Source organism: Aedes aegypti, chromosome 3 (assembly GCF_002204515.2).
Source record: "Aedes aegypti strain LVP_AGWG chromosome 3, AaegL5.0 Primary Assembly, whole genome shotgun sequence".
NCBI classification, from domain to species: domain Eukaryota; kingdom Metazoa; phylum Arthropoda; class Insecta; order Diptera; family Culicidae; genus Aedes; species Aedes aegypti.
Genome location: NC_035109.1, coordinates 190471988 through 190494993, shown reverse-complemented (window position 1 = coordinate 190494993; position 23006 = coordinate 190471988). Strand labels below are relative to the sequence as shown.

The 23006-nt window shown below is 40.9% G+C and overlaps 1 protein-coding gene across 2 annotated transcripts in view; it reads left to right on the top strand.

Annotated features, from left to right (window-relative positions):
- LOC5574165 (protein ELYS homolog) overlaps positions 1 to 20603 on the top strand; it is a 39177-nt gene extending 18574 nt beyond the window's left edge. For both annotated transcript variants that reach the window (XM_021853355.1, XM_001661169.2), the window contains 6 exons: positions 4567 to 5094; positions 5153 to 5618; positions 10559 to 10670; positions 10728 to 12724; positions 18171 to 20326; positions 20394 to 20603. In XM_021853355.1, coding sequence (XP_021709047.1) covers positions 4567 to 5094; positions 5153 to 5618; positions 10559 to 10670; positions 10728 to 12724; positions 18171 to 20326; positions 20394 to 20443 — 5309 coding nt within the window. In that variant the 3' untranslated portion in view covers positions 20444 to 20603. The remainder of the gene's footprint in view (positions 1 to 4566; positions 5095 to 5152; positions 5619 to 10558; positions 10671 to 10727; positions 12725 to 18170; positions 20327 to 20393) is intronic.
- Positions 20604 to 23006: the final 2403 nt, after the last annotated feature.

The window sequence follows — 23006 nt, the reverse complement described above, 5'->3', positions numbered from 1 at the left end:
AGCTATAAATATATGACTACGAAATATTTTTTTAAAATTTTTTGTACGAACAAATGGTCAAAATTTACTTTTGGGCTGTTTACAGCGCCATCCACGTCAGTGATAGAGCATAAGTGTCCTCGGAAGAAATATAAAAAATGCCTCAATGAACAACTTTGCAGAAGGAAGTTTTTTGCTACGACGCTCCTATCAAACGATAAAACTGATCTAGACCAGTTTTACCTTATCTAAATCAAATCCGTAGTGTTGTGGGACGGACCTGGTGTAGTGGTTAGAACAGTCGCCTCTCACGCCGAGGACCTGGGATCGAATCCCATGCCCGACATAGTCACTTATGACGTAAAAAGTTATAGAGACGACATCCTTCGGAAGGGAAGTAAAGCCGTTGGTCCCGAGATGAACTAGCCCAGGGCTAAAAATCTCGTTAATAAAGATAAAAAACAAATCAAATCCGTAGGAGTCAAAATGTAGCACAAATTATTCTAAAATTCTTTGTCGAAGACACCAAACCTCTAGGATGTAAATCCAGAGTACTAGAGGTTTTGGCCGTCAGCGATCTGCCCCAGTGTGCGACGTTACCCTCATCTTCGATGAAGGGCTTGTGCAGTCTCAGTTTTCATCCAAATGAGCTCAAATTTTGGGAGCCTTTTTTTCAACCACCTTACTGCTCACATTGTAGTCCTCAAGAAGGACTACATCAAACTCACCCTGTTCCGGTAATGCAAACTTCTGGTTGTATTAGCCGGACATGCCGAGGCGGTCTCCGGTAAATTGTTGATGATGGATAGTTTTGGGCGCAGTTTAACCACAGACAAACAAACGTAAAGCGGTCGAAATTTCAATCGATACACTTCAAACAATCATTTCAAATTTCCAATTCCTTCACAACATGATACTTTTGTATAAAGTGGACACCTTTTTGAAAACGATTTTCATAAACAGGGTGTCTACTACCTGGAAAAACTTGGTATCAAAGAACTTTATTGAACCTGGAATTCTCAGGAAATTCGGTAACAATCAGGGATATTTCTTCGCCTCGTGGTAGAATATGTTCATGACGAAGGCTTTTCAGGTCAAAATTCCCCAAAAAATTTCGGCTGCACCGCTACCATAATGCCCCTTGAGCTGTTCACTGAAGATCTTTTCAGATATGAAATTTTATCGACTTCCCAAGACGTGATTGAATGTTATGAATATCTCTAAATTTAGGTTATATTAGGTAAGCAATGGGTGCACATTTCTTCATGCACGATTTTTAAAAATTATTCGAAATTTCAAAAACTCGGAATCTGATTTTGGGAAAATAATGTAGAATCTAAGCAACCTTCAATATAAAATGTCGAAACAATAAATTTATCAATTTTAGGGCTTGTGTAGCAGATCCCTTTTTAGAGACTTTGTCTCCATTTGAATGCAAGCCTCTGACAATCCTCTATTTTTTATGAAAGGTCCTTAAGGTGATTATAGAAAGAATCCACACCTGAAATTTTCAAGAGCACGAAACTTGAGAACCAAACAGCGCTCCGCGTTGAAAATTTATCCCCTTGGCCAAGGGGAGGATATTCAAACTTATTTGAACATAATATTTGAAAAATTAAGCTCTTAGAACCGTAATTTATTGAACTGTCAGCAAAACGGTCCTATAACACTTCCCCGAATACCATTACCCCGAAAACCATCTCCCCGAAAACCAGTACCCCGAAAACCATTACCCCGAATGCAACGTTACCCCGAATGACACATTACCCCGAAAACCATTACCCCGAATGGTAAATTACCCCGAAAACCAGTTCCCCTAATACGACACTTCCCCGAAAATGAGAAGAAAGAAATTCTTCAAGGAAGCTCGCGAATTTGAGCCTGAAAGTTTTCGGCTTAGTAACTACAGTTATCTCTCCCTAACTCGATATTGAAAGGATCATCGAGTTAGGGAGGTATCGAGATACAGAACACATTTTTTTTTCAATTTTCGAAATTTTGATTGTTTCGACAAAGTACATTTAAAATAGTAAATTAAATGTGAAAAATAGTAAATTTTTTGTACATTTGCCAACGTGACACTTTTTGCATAGTCTTCAAAAATTTAATTTTTTATCACCCTGAAATGACCTGTGAACCTTCATTTTACTATCACTATAATCATAATTATCAAATTTATGAAATTTATGAACATTTGGAGAATATTTGGAAATTTCCATGAAAATATCGAGTTAGAGAGGTAAACTTGCATAGGAAACTGAAACAGATCGCATCGAGTTAGGGAACATCGAGTTAGAGAGGTTTCAACTTACAGAGGGATCATAGTATGCTAGATTGAAGGGACCGCGCATTCCATCGAGTTAGGGGAAATATCGAGATACAGAATATCGAGTAAGGGAGAGTTAAGTTACTACTATTCCTATTGGTGATTTTTTATTCTTTCAAACATCGGCTGTTCTTTCGAGGTTGTATAATGGCAGTGTAAAAATTTTAATCAATGATTTTCTCTTCATTGAGTTATAGGCTGTTCTTTCGAGTTGTACCGTTTGAGTTGAAGTTTGAGCGATAGCGGTAAAAAAATCGACTGCCAAATTGTCTTGAGCGAAATTCAAAGTTGGCAGTGACTTCAAAAAATAAATGAAAATAAGCCCCTGCATTACTTGTCTGTATTACATCTTGTCAGTATTACAATTTCCAAGAAGAGATTTGTCCTTCTTTTAGTTATCGGCTATTCTTTCGGAAGTTGCACTAGCAAAGTGATTGTTGGCATCATAATTATTGACGCTTTCAACAGTGATTTTTTTCTTCTTTTATCATAGGCTGTTCTTTAGCGATGTACTTTTGAAATAGTGGTCAGTTTAATATCAGTTAACATTTTCATCTGACATTTTTCAAACCATAGTCTAATGACATTTTAGAATATGTTGAACTCGCATTGCCTCCAGCAATATAAAAATATAATTATACATTACCAAATAATATAACGCTTTTGAAAGAGGGCGGGAAATATCTCTAATATTAACATGTCAGCATTATCATCAGTTCGAAAAATGATTTATTGCTGTGAACACAATCATTCTCACAAAATCAAGTACACGCCTGTGAGTAAAATTTGGGTTCTCACCTGGCTCATGAAGAATAGCTGTTGATTAAAAGAATAATAAATCTTTGATAACATTAAGAACAAAAATTCAAATGAAAATCAAAATTCTATGAAATAGGTATATGGGATTCATTTGTCGGATCTTCAATTTTTCGTGCCAAGAAAATTCGGGGTTATGGTCCATTCGGGGAAATGGTATTCGGGGTAACGGACTATTCGGGGTAATGGTTTTCGGGGTATTGGTTTTCGGGGTACTTGACCATTCGGGGTATTGACTTTCGGGGTGATGGTTTTCGGGGTAATGGTATTCGGGGAAATGTTATAGGATCCAGCAAAACATACAATTTCATGATTCAAATCAGACTTTAACCCAGTTTTTGTACAAAACCCTCTCATACATATTGTCTTTTTCTACATTATGTCTTGGCAACGATTTTTCTAATTAACCCCTCTACCGGCAGCTTCATTTTTTACCGCAAAATGAATATTCAAATCGTTATAACTTTTTTGTTTTTCAATATTTTTGCACCATTTTTTCACAAGTTCTCAAAAAACTCTTCAAGTCTTAGAATGTGCCGATATTGAACATTAGTCATCTGGTTTTGAAGATATTCCAAAATTCCTTGGGGGACCGACGCGTAACCTGAACCCCCTGTTAATTTCGTATGCTACAGAATTTTTATCGTATTGAGATGTTCACTCTTCGGAACAATGCATTAATGAGAGTATGTTGTGAAAAAATGAAGCAATTTGGTGCAGCCGTTTTTGAATAACGAGCATTTAGGTTTCTGGAACCACGCTGGCAAAATCAAGATCCTAAAAACTTCAAAAAACATCATATCGTAATTTTCAGATATCTCCAAGAATTCTCAATTGATTGGTATGATTTTTTCAGAGTAGCTCCTTATTATCAAGCATTATATAGCACACATTTCATATTCTTGATAAATTGACCAAAAACAAAATGGCCGCCAAAGACATTTTATATGAAAAATGTCGGTCCCCCAAGGAATTTTGGAATATCTTCAAAACCAGATCACCAATGATCAACATCGACATGGATTCCTAAACTAGAAGAGTTGTTTGAGAAGTTGTGAAAAAATGGTGCAAAAATATTGAAAAACAAAAAAGTTATATCGATTTAAATATTTATTTTGCGGTAAAAAATGAAGCTGCCGGTAGAGGGGTTAAAATAATAAGGTTTATGTGGCTTATGTTGCCCCGTAGGGGGGACCATTTCACCCCGTACAGTGTAGAATCACACACAAAACAATGTTTTTCAACAATGCTCACAAGAAAATTCTAGGTAACCTTTTTTACAAAACACAACTGTGATATGAAAGGAGATATTTCGAACTACAAATTAACCTTATGGAACGAGTAAATTGTATTGTGTTTAAAATGTATTATTTTCAAGACATTTTGCTTAGGTGGGCCATACTGACCCTACCAACAAAACTACAACAAATTCTTATCCATTTCAGACATAATCACACTGACAAATGATAATTGCGCCCGATACCATTGGACCGGTTTGCAAAATAAAATAATTGAACACTTCGAAAAGAGCGGCTCGGCGTGCATCATGGATCCCGGGAAAATTTACACCATTATGCTTCGGGCTGCCCTGATGCCTCAGTTTGTGGACTTCAACTACGGTACGGAAGCACCTCTGGATGTGCAGCGCGAATATCTTCTGTCAGTGGCGTTGGAATACAATTGCTACTCGTTGCTACAGGAGTGCGCCCTAAGTTGGGCCGATGGTAGCCATCTAGGGCAGGCACCGGAGGAAGGCGTGGCGCTCTCTACCCTAACCGATTGGATCTGGAGTCGCGCCAAAGCACTCAAGGAACTCAGCAACAGTATGTGTGTTCCGCTGTTCGATCTGTCCGGACGAAGGATCGACTGTGGCACTCAGAAAACGTTGCTTCATTGCTCACGTCAACTGCGACAGCTTTCGAAGCTTTACGATGTCATTTTTACACAGTGCAAGCAGTATATTCCAGAAAAAGGTAAAAGGTTTTATTTCTTTTAACTTAGAGCTCAATTTAAATTAATCTCTTTTTTTAGTGTTCAAAAGCCTCAAAGCGCAAGGGAACTCTATTCAACTCGCTGCCGACTACCAGGAAGTCGTGCAATGGCTGCTAAATGTGGGGCTTTTGCCCGAAGGAAACATCGATGGGGTAAATCTGTCGGATGAGTTTCTCCTGGTGCCATTTCCTTACCAAGCGATACGGTCTTACTATGCCTCGCAGAGGACCATGCTCAACGATAAACAAGCGGACAGTAAACAATCCGCAAGCGTGGAGGACCTCAGTTGTAAATATTTGTTCATAGATAATTTCATCGAGCGGGAATTCCCGGACGATGCGCTGAAGAAAATGTGGATCGAGAACAATTCGACTGGTGTTTATCCTCCGAATTCGATGCAAAATTTACTCAGAACATTGCTAGTGCCGAACGTCAATACGGAGATGAAGTATGTCTTACTTTGCTACACGTTCATGGACATGACAGCGGTGTTGGGTGAAGGAAGGTAAGTTGTTGATTAGCTACAATATATGATATTTGGGGGTATGTTGCTATTTGATTTGAACTATCAGCTGTATCATTACACACTATGCGTTTACACAGTGTATGCTGTGCTTTTCCGCTTTGGTGTTTTTAATAGATACCTATTCCACAGACAAACAGACGTAACACTCTAATTATTTCCATCGTACAGCATAATAGCACCCAATCCTAATATTTGGTAGTTGGCCGACTGGCCACTCGTGGCGCTAGCATCACTTTTGTTCGAGTTTGACGTTTGCTCACTACCGCCACCTAGTTCACGGTTGGCCAAAATGAAGTATTTTAGCATTGGGCGTAAATGTTCACGTGACTATGTTTTAAGTTGATAATTGTTCAAGCTGTTACGTTTGTTTGTCTGTGCCTATTTGTTTCGGGGGTGTCCATTAAGGACATATAGGAAGGAATCCCTGTCATGGCAGTGAAAATGGCTTCCTCACATATACAAACACATTTCCGGAAGTCCACATTATTTCTAAAAATATTTCACTTACCTACGCTAAGTTCACTCCCAAATTGCTAACGAGACATCAGAATACTATTACCTTACAATTTCCGTAGTTTTGACACTAGTAGCTGGTGGAAATTTGATGAACCGTGCTTATTTTCAACACGGACGTTTAACTTTGCTACAACTGTTTACACTTATCCGCCTGCGAACGAAAACACTTTTAACCGAATTTTACCACTTTCGCTAAACGTAGAACCTCCAGCACAGTTTACTTTCACTACTTGTTAATTAAAAAACAATTACTGGTTGATTTCTGATGAAAACAACTTAAAACTTCTCCAAACCGTGCTAAAAACAATCACTTGATCTCAGCATTTCACTTTTTTTATTTTTCTAATTTTTCGCCGGCTGCTCGCTTGCAGGGTTGTCAGATACGTTGATGGTAACGTACGACATCAAGCAATCCTATTTAGTCGAATGGGAAAATACTCAAATTGAAGTAGCAATTACTGGCAACAACTTCTTATCAATTATAATTTCACTATTACCAACAAATAGGAGAATATTTTTTGTGTACCACTACTTTTATACAGTTATTAGAGGATTCAAAGGAGTTTCACCTTAATTACGTAAGACAATTTTCGGGTCAACCCCCCCTCCTTCTCCACATGGTAAGATTTTATGTATGAAAACAAAAAATAAATTGTATGGCGCCTAAGAAATCTCAAACCAGCTTGGTATTCGCCGATGAAGGACTCCTCATGCGGTCTCAATCTGTTGAACAGAATGATTTTCTACGCCGAATCAAGGATTGTTATCCCTCCGTAATTGGCGTACTCCAGTCGATGCCCTTTCTTGTACAAAGGGCAAATGAGACCATCCAACCAAATAACTTGTATTTGTTCTTCCTCCCATACTCACGAAACAAAACGGTGAAGGAGTTCGTGCAGCTGTTCACTTCCGGCCGGGAGTTCGTCCTTCCCAGCAGCTTTGTTGTTCTTTAGCCTTTTTGATAGCGTTCTTTACCTAACTAGCGTTGGAGGTTCTCCAGCCTGTCCATCGCCATCAATTTGTATTCGGCTACCAGATCCACTTCCGTTGTCTCCGTTCAACAATGACTCGAAGTGCTCTTTCCACCTGGTGGCAACCATTTTTTTATCCATTAGCAATTTTCCTTCGCGGTCGTTGCACATGGCGGGAGACGGCGCTGTTTTTCTCCACATACCATTGACAGATTCGTAGAACCGTCGCATGTCGATCTGTTCCATAGCTTCTTGCGCCTGGGCAATTACTGCCTCTTCATGCTACTTTTTCTTTCTGCGATGGATTTGTTTTTTGTTTGCCCTTGTTTGCTTGTACCGCTCTCTGCTATGATGGGTACCAGACACCAGCATCCGGCTTCTAGCTGCGTTCTTCTCGTCCGCCATTCTCTGGCACTCCTCGTCGAACCAACCGTTCCTTGGTCTTTGTTCAGCAGTACCAACCACTTCTCGCGCTACTGTGCTCATCGCTCCGTGGACTGACTCCCACTTAGCCAACGCACTTCCTAAAGCCACGCACACGCCAACTTTTCGCAATTCACGAGCCAAAAGGCTCACTCGTCCAGGTTCAATTTAGGTCCTGACGTTCCAGGTACCGAGTTTCCAATTCTGGTCCTTATTTCGTTGCCAGGTCGGTTGCCGAAAATAATGTTCGTTTCTTCTTGTTTCTCCATTTTTCGTGGTGGATAATGAATCCGGTATGCTACCTTACCGGGGTCGCGCTACCTACTTCACGTTGATGGGGCTGTCGTCTTAGGTGTAGCTGACGTGATACAGCATTTCATAGTTAGCCGCTTGATGCCAGAACAGACGCTGTTTGAGCCGTACCTCCTGGTTTACAGACGCGCGGAACGTATCTCCTCACTCTTGCTGATGTCAGAAGGACAACAGTGCCCAGACTGCACTGCCAGCAAAGTAAGCAACCCTTAGCTGGCGGTCTTTGTCATCATTTGACCCGTGGAAGCGTGAGGTAGGAACTTGCGAGGACCAAAGCTGTGTTTGTCGCTCCTTCCTGATTGTCGACTCACCATTTTGCAGACCACAATTGAAAGAGAAAATGCATCGAAGCTAAACCTTGAATTTTCAAGAGCATTAACTCACTTGTCACTCGCTGGTGGTGACCAATCTATCAAATTTTCAGCGCGAACGGTTGTCAAGTTCTCTAGATTTGTGCTCTTGGAAATTCGAGGTTTGTCTTCGATGCATTTTCACCTTAAACAATATTACAAAGGAACGACCTCGACAGGGCTAATCGTTTGTTGCCAACTCTTGGGCGGCGCGCCATGGGCGCTGCAATTCCAGCATAATATTAGCAGAAATACCATCTGATCAGTTGAGATAATCAGGACATTTCATGTATTTTCGGAAAAATCTGCAAAACTCACCGGATTTGTTGAACCATTTTAACCTAAAAAAGCTGAAAATCAGGACATGTCCTGCTAAATCAGGACGTATGGTAACTCTGATTGAAAGCCGTAGTTACTGCATTCCAGTACTCGGCTGGAGACCCCGGAGCATGTTATATTCGACTGCCCTCGGTCCAGAAATCGCAAGCGTCCTAAATCCGGACAACATCGTGCAGAACATGTGTCAGCATGAAAGCACTTGGAATGCGGTGAACAGGGGACTAACGGCGTTGCTGCAAAGGAGATGTCGCGAAGACCAGAGAGCTCCGAGTCGCGATCGGAGTAGGCTAGATCCTCCGTCGAGGACTAGACCGAGTAGAGCGGACGTAGCGTAGTATCGGTTAAAAGTCGTCAGGGTGCCTGTAAACCGAAAGTCATCCTCCAACCGGAATTGCAGAACCGACCCTGGCACTTGGCCGATCAACGTTGAGTTGGAGTATGCTGAGTGCAACGCCGGGGTCTAGCTGAATAATTCGTGAAATAGCAAATGGTCGTCTGGGCGCCTGTGAACCGGAAGTTTCCCTCCACCGGAATCGCAGGACCGACCTCGGCATCTGCCCGGATAGCATCGGTTCGGGAGATCTTCCGCCGCCGGGAAAATCTTCGTCGGAGTAGGATAGATCCACCGCCGGGGATTACTCTGAGTAGTACGTAGCGTATCAACCGGCTTGAGTCGTCGGTGCGCCAGTGAATCGGGAGCGCTGGACCGACTTCGGCACTTCACCGGCCAGTATCGAAGCATGAAGAAGCGCGTAGCCGGAGTAGGCTAACTCCACCGTCGGGGACTAGGCCGAGTAGCATCGATTGTCACAAATCAGTTTTGGGTCGTCGGAGTGCCAGTGAACCGGAAGTCATCCTCCAACCGAAATCGCTGTATCGACCTCGGCATCCAACTGGTCAACCAGGCAAGCTTGAACAGTAGCAGCGGAGAACGAGTCGTCGTAGTGCAACGAAGTGCGCATGAGCGTCCTGAAGAAGTTTAACAGGGCTCTGACGCGAGGCAAGTACAGGAGCAGTAGGGACAGTTTTTTAATGGTTAAGCACGCCTAACGTGAGTCCCACACCGTGCCAACACACAACAGGCCAGGCTTTTGAAGCTTTTTTGTACGCTACTATAAATTAAAAAAAAATGAGCGCCCGTTGCTCAGACTTGCGATTGTTGACCACAACCACCTCAGTCTTGTGATGGGCCAGTCCTAGTTTCCTGACCTGCTGTCTGCACTACTTCCTCAATCGATTCGGCCATAGGGACCACTAGGGTGATGTCGTCGGCAAAGTAAACAATCTTAACATCCGTCAGACGGGGCAGCCCCATTTATGCCATCGGGCACTGGATCGAACCTTGAGGTACTCTCGCGGTAATTCGAACGCTTTTCTTCCCTACCATCAATATAGCTTTTTAGAAGCTTACACAACTGCAGCGATACCTTGAGGCGGTGAAGCGCTATCGCCTTCCAGCTTGCGCCGTTAAACGCATTCTTCACATCTAGCGTGACAACCGCGCAGTAACGGATGCTGCTCCCTTCATGCTCGATTGCCACCTCAACTGCCTTCGACTCGATAGCGTCCAGAGTCGGATGTGTACAACTTGTACAGGATAAGGCAGAGCAGAATACATTGAGGGACGCCAACCAGTACCCTACTGGAGTCAGAGTTGGAACCTGAAAAGTAAACTCGAAAGGATTGGTTGGATAATAAGTTTTTTATCATAGAGTTATCACGGAAAGTTGATTTGATTTAACTTGTGGATCAGATCATCTTACTAAACATCGAAAGCATGTTAACATCTAGCAGACTAGATAGCCGTTTTTGTTTGTAGAGGCTCTGGTTTTGATGAATTGTGTTCTCCACGCGTGGCAGTTGATGAATGGTAGAACGGCCTATTCGGATGCCGAACTGCACTGGGTTAATAAAATTTGATCATTTTGATATTAATGGTTAGATTTTTCTAATATCACCGAATATATGATCAAAGCTTTTACTTCTACACTACTATTTATATTCGCAGGTATGCGGGCATAGTCCAGAATTTAATCAAATTCCCATCGGTGTTCAAACTGAGTTCAGCATTGATAAAACGTACTCAAGCCTTCTGGTTTTTGGATCATGGACACATCGACGTAAGTACTGCTATGATCTCAGTATACCTAACCGCTGCTAATAGATGTTCTTTTCAGGGCGCCATCGAGGAATTATTGTCTCCAATGTCCCAAAGCGAGCAATTTCCTCACTGGCAGCGAGAATTCCTCATCTCTGCGTTGTTGCGATATGATGCGTCGCATTTGGCGCTCCGTGCATTGCGGGTTCCTGGAATGCCAATATCTCCATTCCTTGAGCTGAGAACTCTGCTGGAAAACAATCTCATTTCGGAAGCATTCAAGCTGCAACGATCGAAGCACGATAAAAAGCTTTTAAAGTGCTTCTTCGAGGGCACCCTGCGATCATCGAATTACGAAGTGCTGCTGGATCTGGCCATGTCAGAAGAGGAAACTCGAATACTGAGAGAGTACTTGACTTCCACTCATCAACCGATGGCCGACAATGTACATTTTATCCATCTGTTGCAGAAGTTGGATTTTGTTGAAGCTGTGCACATGGTAGATAGGTTAGGCAGAAAACGCACCACGGAATACAACTTGGAAGCGCCTAAAGAAGCACTGACTCTCTATCATGCGGCATTGGAACCAACGACCCAACATTTGTCCTACTTGGCATACGCCGAACAGAAAGACCTTCGTCCAACGAAAGCACCATATGCTGAACCGCTTAGTTCTCGTTTGATACGAAGTCGTGCTGATTTCCGAAATCGAATCTACCACAAGTCGATCCTAGCTATCAAGGAAGCAGCGGCTCCATTGGATCATCCACAACCGTTTTTGGAAAAGCCTGGTCTGGGTATGTTCCAGTTTCATGCACAAACTAAAAGCAGTAAAGTGTGTTACCCGGTGAAGCTAGTTTCGAAAGTTCCCAAGAGGAAACTGGACGAGGATCACATTTTTGAATCTAAGCAAAAATCGGCAGCACTTTTTCTCGATTATGAGAAACCTTCAAAACGTAGAAAAATCGAAACGGAGAATACTTATAGCACGTCATTTGTAGCGCCAAAGAGTGTACTCACAGAGTTTAGGCCCATGAAGCCATGGTTCAAGTTTAGCAGTCACGGCACTGACAGATCTTCCAGCAAGTCGTTCAGCCGTTCTCCTTCAGCACAACTAACGACTCCTGTTGTGAAGAAGATGTCTGCTTACAATCCACCTTCGCCAGAAAGTGTTAGTTCTTACACGCCGCATGGTATTCTCAAGTCAACCGCCTCGGTTCAGAGTTTCTTCAATCGGAAAAGTGTGTCTCCTACGCCCATCAGTACACCTCCGACGCATCGTGTTAGTGATGCTGAAGAGAAAATTCTAAGGTTTGACCTTCCGGAGTCCCCACAGGTGGAGAAAACCGAACCAAGCTTCGCATTGTCATCGCAACTCCAGAACGAGTCTCTGGTGTCGAACGACGAATTCTTCTCACCTGAAGTTTCCGTTGCGACGTTGGATGACGAGACTTGTCTGGATATCAAAAAGAGCTTATCTGCTGGACCGAAAAGCCGCCGCTCAATTCACAGTCGATCGAGATCGGTAACTCCCGTTGAGAACAATATTGCCATTATCATTGAAGATGTCGACGATGACTCTTCCAGTAAACAGGCCGATAGTCAACTGGACGAATCCATGGAATCGGCGGAGATGGGTCCAGATGAACCTCAGACTCCTACGCTACCAGTGCTGCACTATGGCTCCAATGCCGGCAAATCCTTGGAACGGATGGTTTTGGAAGCAAACGCTCGTAAGGCTCTTGTCGCCGAAATGGCCGTTGAAGCAACAGTAACGGAGGCTGAGATGGAGTTGGAGGTACAAGTAGTAGAAGCGAAGCCGGATAATACCGTTGAACAACCCCGTAACGAACCAGTGCTGCCAGAAGCAACCGGTGACGCAGACTTGAAAGAAATGTGCGTTGAGATAGTAGAACAGGATGGTGCAAACGAAGAATCTTTCGCATCTGCAGCAAGTGAAAGTGAGGTGGTTCCACAGTCGGAGCCCATCGAGGAACCGGTAGTCGTGTTGGATGAAGAAGATGACGACGACGAAGTTCAGGAGGTCAAAGATGTTCCTGATGAATCCGATGAAGAGTGAGTATGCATTGATCCATTTGGTATAAGAGCGCTTGGCATAGATGATATTTGTCATAATGATCATTTGGCCACAAAGGCCATTTGGCATAATATTGAATCGTGTGAGAAAATAGTCATTCAGACAAAATGAAGAATAGGGTAATTTGGCATAATGGATATATCATAAGGGTGTAACTGCAATGATCGATTTCTCTTTATCGATTCCAGAGGTCATTATGCGTCTCTGGGCCAATTAAAAAAAATCCATAGGATTAATCTCGATAAATATTGATTTGAAGTTTTTGACTAAAAATCTTTATATAATTAATATTAAAATTACGTAATAGCACCGAAAAAAACTACAAAATCTTTCAAAAAGTAGTATAATTATTAACGTTGTTATAAATACTTACCACTGACTGAACTTACCAGAGTATGAGAATGATTGACCGCCCGCAGTTGCTACTCCGTTATTGTTAAAACAGCTGCACTTACACAGGAAACCAACAGACACTTCTCAGGATCAGTAGCATTCTCAATGTGTAAGTAAAGGTTCTCTTATTATTATAACAAACAATAACGGCGCCGGCTGCGTCCGAATGCAGTTCAATTTGGGATGGGAGGGAAATGTTGACGTGTTACTTGCTTTATGGAAGCCGAGGAGTCCTCTGCACTTCCACAAGTAAATATTGGGAGTTTGGATATGGGGAAGGGTTGAGTAAAGGATTTGTTTTTGTAAACAATAAATGTATAACTTGAAATGAATGTGCCGTGATATTACTCGATAAACGCATTGAACGCCGAACAAGTGTTCGTTGCTCGCACCCACAGGAGCTAGCGACAAGATAAACGCTCAAACACTGCTAAAAAATCGAGGAACTTTTTCATTACTACGCGAACGACACGCGACAAGTTTGATCCTGTCCTCACTCCTCATCGCCCGCAGGCGCAAGCGAAAAGGTCGAAGAATCAAACACTACTCCAACTGACATAACTTATCAAAGTTGCTCAGGGCCGGATTTACAAATGTGAGGGCCTGGGGGCCATTATCTTGTGGGGGCAATTTTCCCAAAAAAAAAAAAAAAAAAAAAAATTGATACTTGACTGCTCAAGACTAGATTTCTGCAATGTTTTCATAAGGTTTTTTTACCAGAGTCAAACTATTTTATAACGTTAAAAAACACTTCCAATCCCCTATGAACGTAAATCAATTTTAAATTTAAATTAATGTAGGTATTTTTTTATATTTAATACATCTTAGTAGATTTTATATGTTTACAAGTTTAATTCAATGTTTTTCGTCAATGCCAACAACAAAATTCGTTTGACGATTCGCTTCTTACCTTAATTCAAATTATGCTTAATCTAATCATGTTCAATATTCAAGTTGTTGAACAAAAAGATTTATTTAACAGTTTTGAGTTGAAGGTAAATTGCTGTAGGGCTGGTAGTAGGTCTTTTTCTGGAGACTTCCCAACAAACATTTTTAAGGAACAAGAGTTGAATCAACCACTCTCAAACATATTTCAGCTGAATAAATTGTTATTCAACTACTAATGTTTGTTGGGAAGGTCTCTATTTTAATAAAAGTATCTGAATAGTCTCTAATTTTAAAAGAAGATCTCTGAGATCACTATTTTTATCAAAACGCTCTCTAAAGTCTCTCTTTTCCTCATTGGGATTACAGTGAATCCTAATGCAAAATTCTACGGGCTCCAGAGAAAAAAATCAAGGACTTTAATGCACCTTCAGCAGATTATTTAAGAATTTTCTCTCACATGTCTCATGGAAAAACTTCAAGAAATTTTCCAGAGATTCCATCTGAAATACTTTCAGGAACTCACAGTTTTTTTTTTCTTTCAGCGAGTTTGCAAAGGATGCTTAGGACTTTCTCCAATAAAACTTTAAGCACTCCAACGATTCAACTCCAGTTTTTTCCTCAGGGATCACCCCGAGTTTTTTTTCCAAAAACTATATTAGGAGTTCCTCCAGGTATTTTTTTTCACTAATCCTTCAACCGAATTCTACACTTGCTACTTCGCAAATTTCAAAACAGCGTACAACTCTATTATCAATAAGCTCAAATTCCCCCCCTAGCACCTAACGAAAATATGTATGTATGTAAAAGATATGTTTGTATGTAATGTATGTAGGGACTGTAATTAGTGTGAACGTAATAGTCGTCGACTGTAAGCAAACGGCTGGAAGATTGTGAGTTTTTAGTTTTAATATGTTTTTGATGTGTTTTATGTGTTTTTTTTAATTAAAAATATATTTTAGAGTCCGCAGAAGATGGTCGAAAGCCAGTAAATCGACCGAAACGTCTGGACAGTCTGGCAAATAAAATTTGCTTTTATTTCTCGCCGAAAACCAATCGATGAACCAATGGAGAATCAAGTTCGCGGCGATTGAACCATAGAAATCAAAAAAAAATCACACTTGCTACCAACGAAATCGATGGAAGAATCGCCTGAAAGAATCATGGAGGACTTAGGCCTTTCTTGAAAAATATCTAAAAGAATATTTGGAGAAATTCCTGGGTAATTTCTATTGTTATCCTTGTTAAAAACCACGTTATATTCTCGAGATATCCGAAACAAAATTCTTGTAAGAATTCCATAGGAAATAATTACTAAATCTTCGGAATTATCTCTGAATCTTTAGTAAAATACTGAAATTCCTAGATAAAAATCATGAAACAATACATACAGTAATACTTCCGTAATGTCGTAATGAATAATTACAAAAAATATCTTTTCTTCTGGTTCATTTTAGGTTCAATTTGTTTTATTTTTGTTTCCTGTTTGATACATTATCGGTATCTTTTTGTTTCCTGTCTAGTCTTTTTTTTGGTCCATTTTTTCAAGCTAGAGTTCTCTAAAGTTCCTATATTCAGGGCACTTGAGAACGCTGCCAAGCTGCTATGAATCTCATTAAACATAGTGCAAAATTAATATGAAAAGCATTACGTGGGGGTGGGTTGATTGGTTGGTAGTAAATGACTATTGTCGGTGTTATGAAATTTGACAATGAACCCATTATCGCCAGATATGGAAGAAGATTGTTGTCATGGTCATTGTTATGATTCCAAAATCCAGCAAAATCAATTTTTGTAAGTATTCATTTATATTTGCCATGTGCAATCAAAGTGTTTATTTTAGTGAGTATTCGAAATATCTGGTTGTATTTTTCCTACATAATAGCGTTAATTCTAAAGAAGGGAAATCATCCATATAAATAGGGGTGATCGGGGCATTATGGGCCACCTAAGGAAAACGTCATGGAATGCTATGGAAAACAGCAAAAACTATCGTTTAAATGCAAATAACTTGTACTATAACATGTTATCTTCCAAGTTATGACGATAATAATTGTTAAAATCAACTTGCAAATTATTTAAGGAACGTTTTTGAAAACTATGTTTTTCTGCCATATGGGGCATTATGAGCCAGCCAACGGGGCAGTATGAGCCACCGAATTCAATAGTGTGATTTTAATTTAAAACAATATAAAGAAGAGCTTATGATAACCAGCACATTATTGGAAAGGAAAATTTATCAGCTTTGCTTGGAATTAATAATTTTAGCGCCTTATTTTAACCAGTGGCTTTATTTAACCAGTCGCATTTCATTTAATTCCCTTATTTGGCTATTAAAAACCAATGATTTAATTTATTTTAGTTGTTAACTACTGTTTTCTATTGCATTAGAAAACATGTTCAGCAATGTCACTAATTTCAACTTCTACAAGTAGCGACAAAAGACGAAAAGGCCACTCATGTTTAAATGCTTTTTTCTCGACACGATGATTTTCATGATGGGACTGTATTGCGAGTATGGGCAGAATTGTTTTTATTGAATACAAATATTAAATTTTATTGTTTCAAAAAAAAATAATTGTTGTTTTTACACCAAACTGATAGGAACACAAGTTGCTTAGATTCAATCAAATATTTTATTGACTATTGACATAATCTGTTTCGTTTTGAAAAAAAGTTTTTGGGTTTCAAAAAATCCTAATATTGTCACACATACATATGTATTATATGAGAGTGTATTTGCATGTTTTTTGCTTGCACGGCTTGTCAGACGCCATTTTCATGATTTGAAATAAAACTCAAATGGATTCAACAGAAGAAGTACTGGCTATAAATGTTGAAGAACCTGGTGGATTTTTTGCTGACTTTCGGACTCTCTGAAGAAATTATCAATCATCTTCTGGGTAAGAAATCGTGTTGTTTCCATGCAGTTATCTGACAACGAACTTAGACGCATTTTTTATCTTTAGAAAATCAATATACTCTTGAAACCATGCAAATCCTGGAACGGTAGAAAATTAAAGAATTGATAATGCCGCCATTTTTGGCTGAACGGACGAAATGCGTGCATGGATTGCCCAGGTATAAATTAACGGAGGAAGTGTTAAAAAAATGTATTTTTCTATGTATCATAGGTATCTCCACCGTTATCCACAGATTGCCTTTCAACCGCATCACCGGTGGTAAGAGAAAGTAATTCCGAAGCCATCACTCGTGAACGGTACATACATTGTTAATTACGTGCTGACCGCGTCAACAAAATGCCGAGTTATTTGCAGAAATGGCAAATGCATTTTTTTTTAACTAGAGCTTATAAGAAGGCAATAACTCATTTGATGATTATGTGTAAATGAGATGTAAATAAAATCTAAATGGAGAGAAAATAGTCTGTTTATTTATGATTATTTCAAATGAAATATCCGGCTACCAGAAAAAAAAAATAAAAAAATTGGATCAAAAATAAATATATTTGAAAACAAAAAATATTATTTTTGTTTTCAAAATTTTTTTTTGGTTCAAAAGTTATAAATTTTAAAAGCAACACAGTTATTTTTTGGTTCAACATAAGGTTTTGTATCAACAATTATATTTATTATGAATTCAAAAAAAAAACTAATTTTTGTTTGTGTTTACAACTGATTATAGAAACAAAAAAATATTTTTTTAAAACAACAAAATTTTGTTGTTGAATTCAAAAAAATATGTTATTAGCCGAGAAATGATTTTTTTTTGTTGATTTCAATACAGAATATTATTGATTTTACAAATCATTTCTCTGCGTGCTAGAGACACAACCCCGGAAAACCTTGATAATTTCTTTGAGGACTTCTTTGGTAAATTTCTTACAAATGATTCTTTGGAAATGGACCCTAGACAAATTCCTGGTTCAAATCTAAAAAAAACTTATGTTATGTTGGAGGAAAATCGATGGAGGAATGAATGGATGGATTGCTGGGGGACTTTGGACTTTCTCTAGTAATTTGTGAAAAATATCCTAATGATGCCCTAACTATGCCAAATGAATCAGACCCAGTATCGACTACTCATGTTTCATGATATATTCATTGCACTGTCGTTCAATACACAGGCTCATAACTGCCTTATGTTACTCTAAATTTGTTCTAAAACATCAATTGTAAATTTCAGATCGCATGGGGAAGAAGAGGATTTAGAACTCGTCGTAGAGGAGGCGTCTGCTGATGAGGACATTGAAATGGAATCCGACGTCGAGGAAGTGAACGAAGATGACGTTGATAACAGTGAGGCATCCGATAGCTCAGCGGTTGAAGAGGTCATCAATATTTCAAGTGGATCTGAAAATGCGGATAATACCAGTGGCAGTGAGAGTGATGACGAATCATCGTCGTCATCTTCGTCGAATGACAAAGGCGATGATGCTGCGAAGCAGGCTTCAGCTGAACCAACTTGCCCCAGTGACCAATCACCTGCTGAAAATAGACAGTTGGCCGATTTTTATTCCGATACAGTTCCGCAATTTTTAATGGACCCAGGAAATGTGGAGCAAGAGACGAACAATGAAGCATCAAGCGATGTTCAAGTTTCTACGACCACTTCGTCCACCTCCCAAACGGATACCGAAGGTAGAGTACGTGAGCAGCCACCTCAAGGAGAAGCTTCTGTTCGGAACAGCGATGATGACGAAAACGACAGCAGCAAAGCCCATCATGCGGAAGATTTGTCAGTGCAGCAAGAAGCTGCTGAGCAAGTTGAAGTACGCGAACAAACGCCAGAACCATCAACGAGTAGAGCAAGAGACCTATCCGTTCCTGTCGCAAATGAGCGGCAAGATCAACCGGCGGCTGGCGCTGAAATCAAACTAGTCTCCCCCAATAGGGAAGAATCCTTCAAGCATACGAATGAAGATAAGTTCCTTGGACCACCGAAAAAGGCTCACGAGGTCGAGGTTCCAGCCATTAATCTCTCCGTAAAGCCTGACGTTGCCCATGAAGCCAACAGAAAGAACAGCAAGAGCGATGAAAGCGACGACTCGGCAGCACTTAACTTATCTACTGGACAGTCCGTTGAACGTCTCCAGCCTGACGAAGAGGTATCTGAGTCTGATACAGGTGATGTCGAAGAAGCGGTTTCAGTGGAAGAGCAAGCAAGCAGCACACCGCAGCAACCTGTCGCAAATGTTGAAGATCCTGTTGAGGGTACCAGTTCCGGGACTATAGTGGTAAAACCTTCTAAAGTTCACGGTGAACAGAATGAACCTCAAGAAACCTTCAATCTGGAAGAAATTAAGAACGTGAACAAAGTAGATACAAAGCAAAATGCCGAAGCGTCACCGACAGTCCAAGAAATCTCTAATGAACCATCAAAACCCTCTGGTAATGAAGTAAGCACTCCGGTCAAGAGGACAAGAAGATTATCGACAAATAGCGCTGATGTTTCAACTCCCCGAAGTACGATCAAGACGCGACGAATGTCCGCCGCCGAACAACTCGAAGATACGCCGTCCAAGCGTATTACTAGAGCATCGTCAGCCGCTCCCGAGGACAGATCTCCCGAAACTCCTCTGGCAAAATCCAAGAAACATGCTTCGATGTCAAACATTGCCACACCTGAAGCGACTCTCACTCCCAGACGGTCCACAAGGGCTTCATCATTAGCTAGAGAATTACTAACGAGTACACCGGCCCGCCGAACTCGTCGAACATCCGAAACTTCAACGGAGTCCAAGCCTTTGTCGCCAGAAGAAGCTAACGACAGTATTGTCGACGATAACAAGTCGGAAATTTCGAACGCCAGCGCAGGCAGCCGCAGAAACACTCGGCGTTCAATGGCTGCTAGGAAATTACCGCTCCAGCCAACAATATCCGAGGAATCAACTGAAACTGCTTCTCCGAAAGCCTCGAAATCCACATCTGGGAAGATTGAGGAGGAATCGTTTGCAGAGTATTCGACCAACCGCCGGCTTACTCGCCATCAATCGGCTGTCATAGAGAAATCACTGGATATGGTTCGTAAGCTGAATACATCAGCGGAGGAAGCGACCCATTCGGTATCACACGAAGAGGCGGACAGTGAATCGGAATCCGTTGTGTCCAACGCTAGTAATGTTTCGAAAAGATCCACGCGTTCCAAAGCGAGCCAGCAATCGAAGGGTAAAGCAACAACTAGTGGGCGAAGCAAAGCAAAAACCACTGCCAGTGCCAGTGGACGCTCGACGAGATCTTCGGCCTCGAAACGGGATAATAGCGACGCCGACAGTGTGGATACCGATGTTGCGGAAAGTCCTGCTAAAAAATCAAAACTTGAACCGATCGCAGAGGAGGATGGTAAGTCGTTCAAATGATTTTCACAGTTGTATGTCGGGTAACTCATTATGTGTTTTTTTTTCTCTAGACGAATCTGTCCCAAAAGGTCGACGGCGCGGAAAACCCAAAAAGGTTTAAAAAGGTTAGTTCGACCGTTCGGCTGCTTCAGTGGTATGTCAACTAATATCAGATTCATAATTCCGTACATAATTAGATCTTTTTTGTTAAAAATCATTACGTTATTTTTCGTGGTATTCATTGTGTATCAGTCTTAGATTATATGCGTTCAAATATAAAACTGTGTAGACATACTACTGTTTGAAAGAAATTCCTGATAACAATTTCTTTCCCACGACTTTGATGGACTATTTCTTCTTCTTCTTTCTGGCGTTACGTCCTCACTGGGACAGAGCATGCTTCTCAGCTTAGTGTTCTTATGAGCACTTCCACAGTTATTAACTAAGAGCCAATGATTATTTTTGCATGTGTATATCGTGTGGCAGGTACAATTATACTCTATGCCCTGGGAGGTCGAGAAAATTTCCAACCCGAAAAGATTCTCGCCCGGTGGGATTCGAGCCCACGACCCTCAGCTTGGTCTTGCTGAATAGCTGCGCGTTTACCGCTACGGCTATCTGGCTATCTGGTGATGGACTATTTCTTTACGATAAAATCTTTTTTTATGAAAAGTGCCTAAACAAACAATGTTGCAAACGGACGGGTCTACCCCGTTTGGCATAATGCCGTTTGGCATAATAGCTGTTTGGCATAACGGTCGTTTGGCATAATTGTGAAACACATTGAATTTGATCAAATTCCTTCCATTAAGCAAAGGGGTGTGTATAAACTGCTCACGATTGTACATTCCGTTGTCAGTTAGTGATAGGACATACCGTGAAGGCCCCATACTCTGCACAATTAAGGCTTTTTAAATTTCAAACAGCTCTAATTACTACACTTTTTTATATTAAACTTTGGGAGGGATTATTAGAGTATGTTTAAAACTACAAATGAACTTTAACACTTCACTTTTTGCAAAAAAAATAAAATACTAAAATCACTAAGGTGAGCAAATACCTTTAAACTCTAATATGTGTTGCTTATCTTGACAGATAGGCCTATTTTGTCTGCGACTTACAGACTTCTTCAGTGTCGAGTGCTCGACTTGAAGAGAGCATCGCATGGATCTATTATTTATACTAGAAAAAGTGTGTGGGTATGTTAGAACTAGATTCTACCTGTAATCGTATACAGGAGGTCATTTTTTAATTGTGTACCTAATCAAATGAAAGGATTGTCAAAATTACAAATTCCTGCTTGTTTGGCAGGTGGTCAATCAATGTGTTTATGTAGTGTGTGTGTGTGAAGGTTAGGTATAAGTCTAAACAGCCAAGAGTACCCATTTCCTTGATCTTTGTTTAGTAATTTATTGTGGTTTTGTTTGAAAATTTCGATGCTTTCCGCTACGTCAAGCTTCCAAGGATTTGAGATAAGTCGTAAGTCGTAAGAGTTTGATATTTTTTGTGTTAAGGAAATGTTGTTCATTGTAAATATGTTCTGCAACTTTTGATTTGAAATGGTGTTCATGTCCTTTTTCTGTGTCTTTGTGTGCTTTAGTAACTTCTGCTACGTGTTCTTTAAAACGTGTATTGAGAGTCCGTTTTGTTTGTGCTATGTAAATTTTATTGCAGTGGTCGCATGTAATTTGGTAAACGCCTGATTTATATAAACTGTCAATTGGGTCTTTTGTTGAACCTAGGAGAGTTTGGAGTTGGTTGTTTCTACTGGTAAAAACTAACTCGAAACCAAACTTTCGTAGGATTGGGCGTAGCTTTTTTGTTTCATCGTTGTAATTGACGGCTATATGTTTGAGTGTAAATGACGGCTATATGGCGCGGTAAATGGCTGGGCATGGCGTACCATTGGTACCTCGCGTACCTGCAGGAATAAAATAGACCCCTTTGTGCGGTCCTTAGCCTCTTGCCCAGCAACTCCTATCCCTACCTTCTCGTGGTACTGGCCGGGGTACGAGTAACCTTGGGGAAGATCGGGTAACCAACCCCCGGTGGGAACTTTGGTCGTATGCTGACAGGGAAGGGGGGGTTTGCTTTTGCAAACCTGGAGCGTCTGTACTCCACGTTAGGAGCGGCTCACAACAGCGTCTGTTCCCCATGTCAGGGGCGGCTGATCATCGTCCGAGTGCCAGAGAAGGACTCTAAGCTAAACTGCGCACTATGGCCCTCCGAACATTTAGGGGGAATGGTCCTCCGGAAATCTAGGGGGTTGGTGTCAGGCCCTGCGAGCCAGCCGTAAAAACACATCAGCACAGGAACGTCAACGAGAGAATACGGACCGGAACAATCGGCAAAGACCACAGCGACGAAAATGGACTAGCGATTGGAAACTCGGTACGTGGAACTGCAAATCTCTCAACTTCATTGGAAGTACTCGCATACTCTCCGATGTACTGAAGACCCGCGGTTTCGACATCGTAGCGCTGCAGGAGGTGTGCTGGACAGGAGCATTGGTGCGAACGTTTAGAGGTAATCATACCATCTACCAGAGCTGCGGCAACACACGCGAGCTGGGAACAGCTTTTATAGTGATGGGTGATATGCAAAGGCGCGTGATCGGGTGGTGGCCGATCAATGAACGAATGTGCAAGTTTAGAATCAAAGGCCGATTCTTTAATTTCAGCATA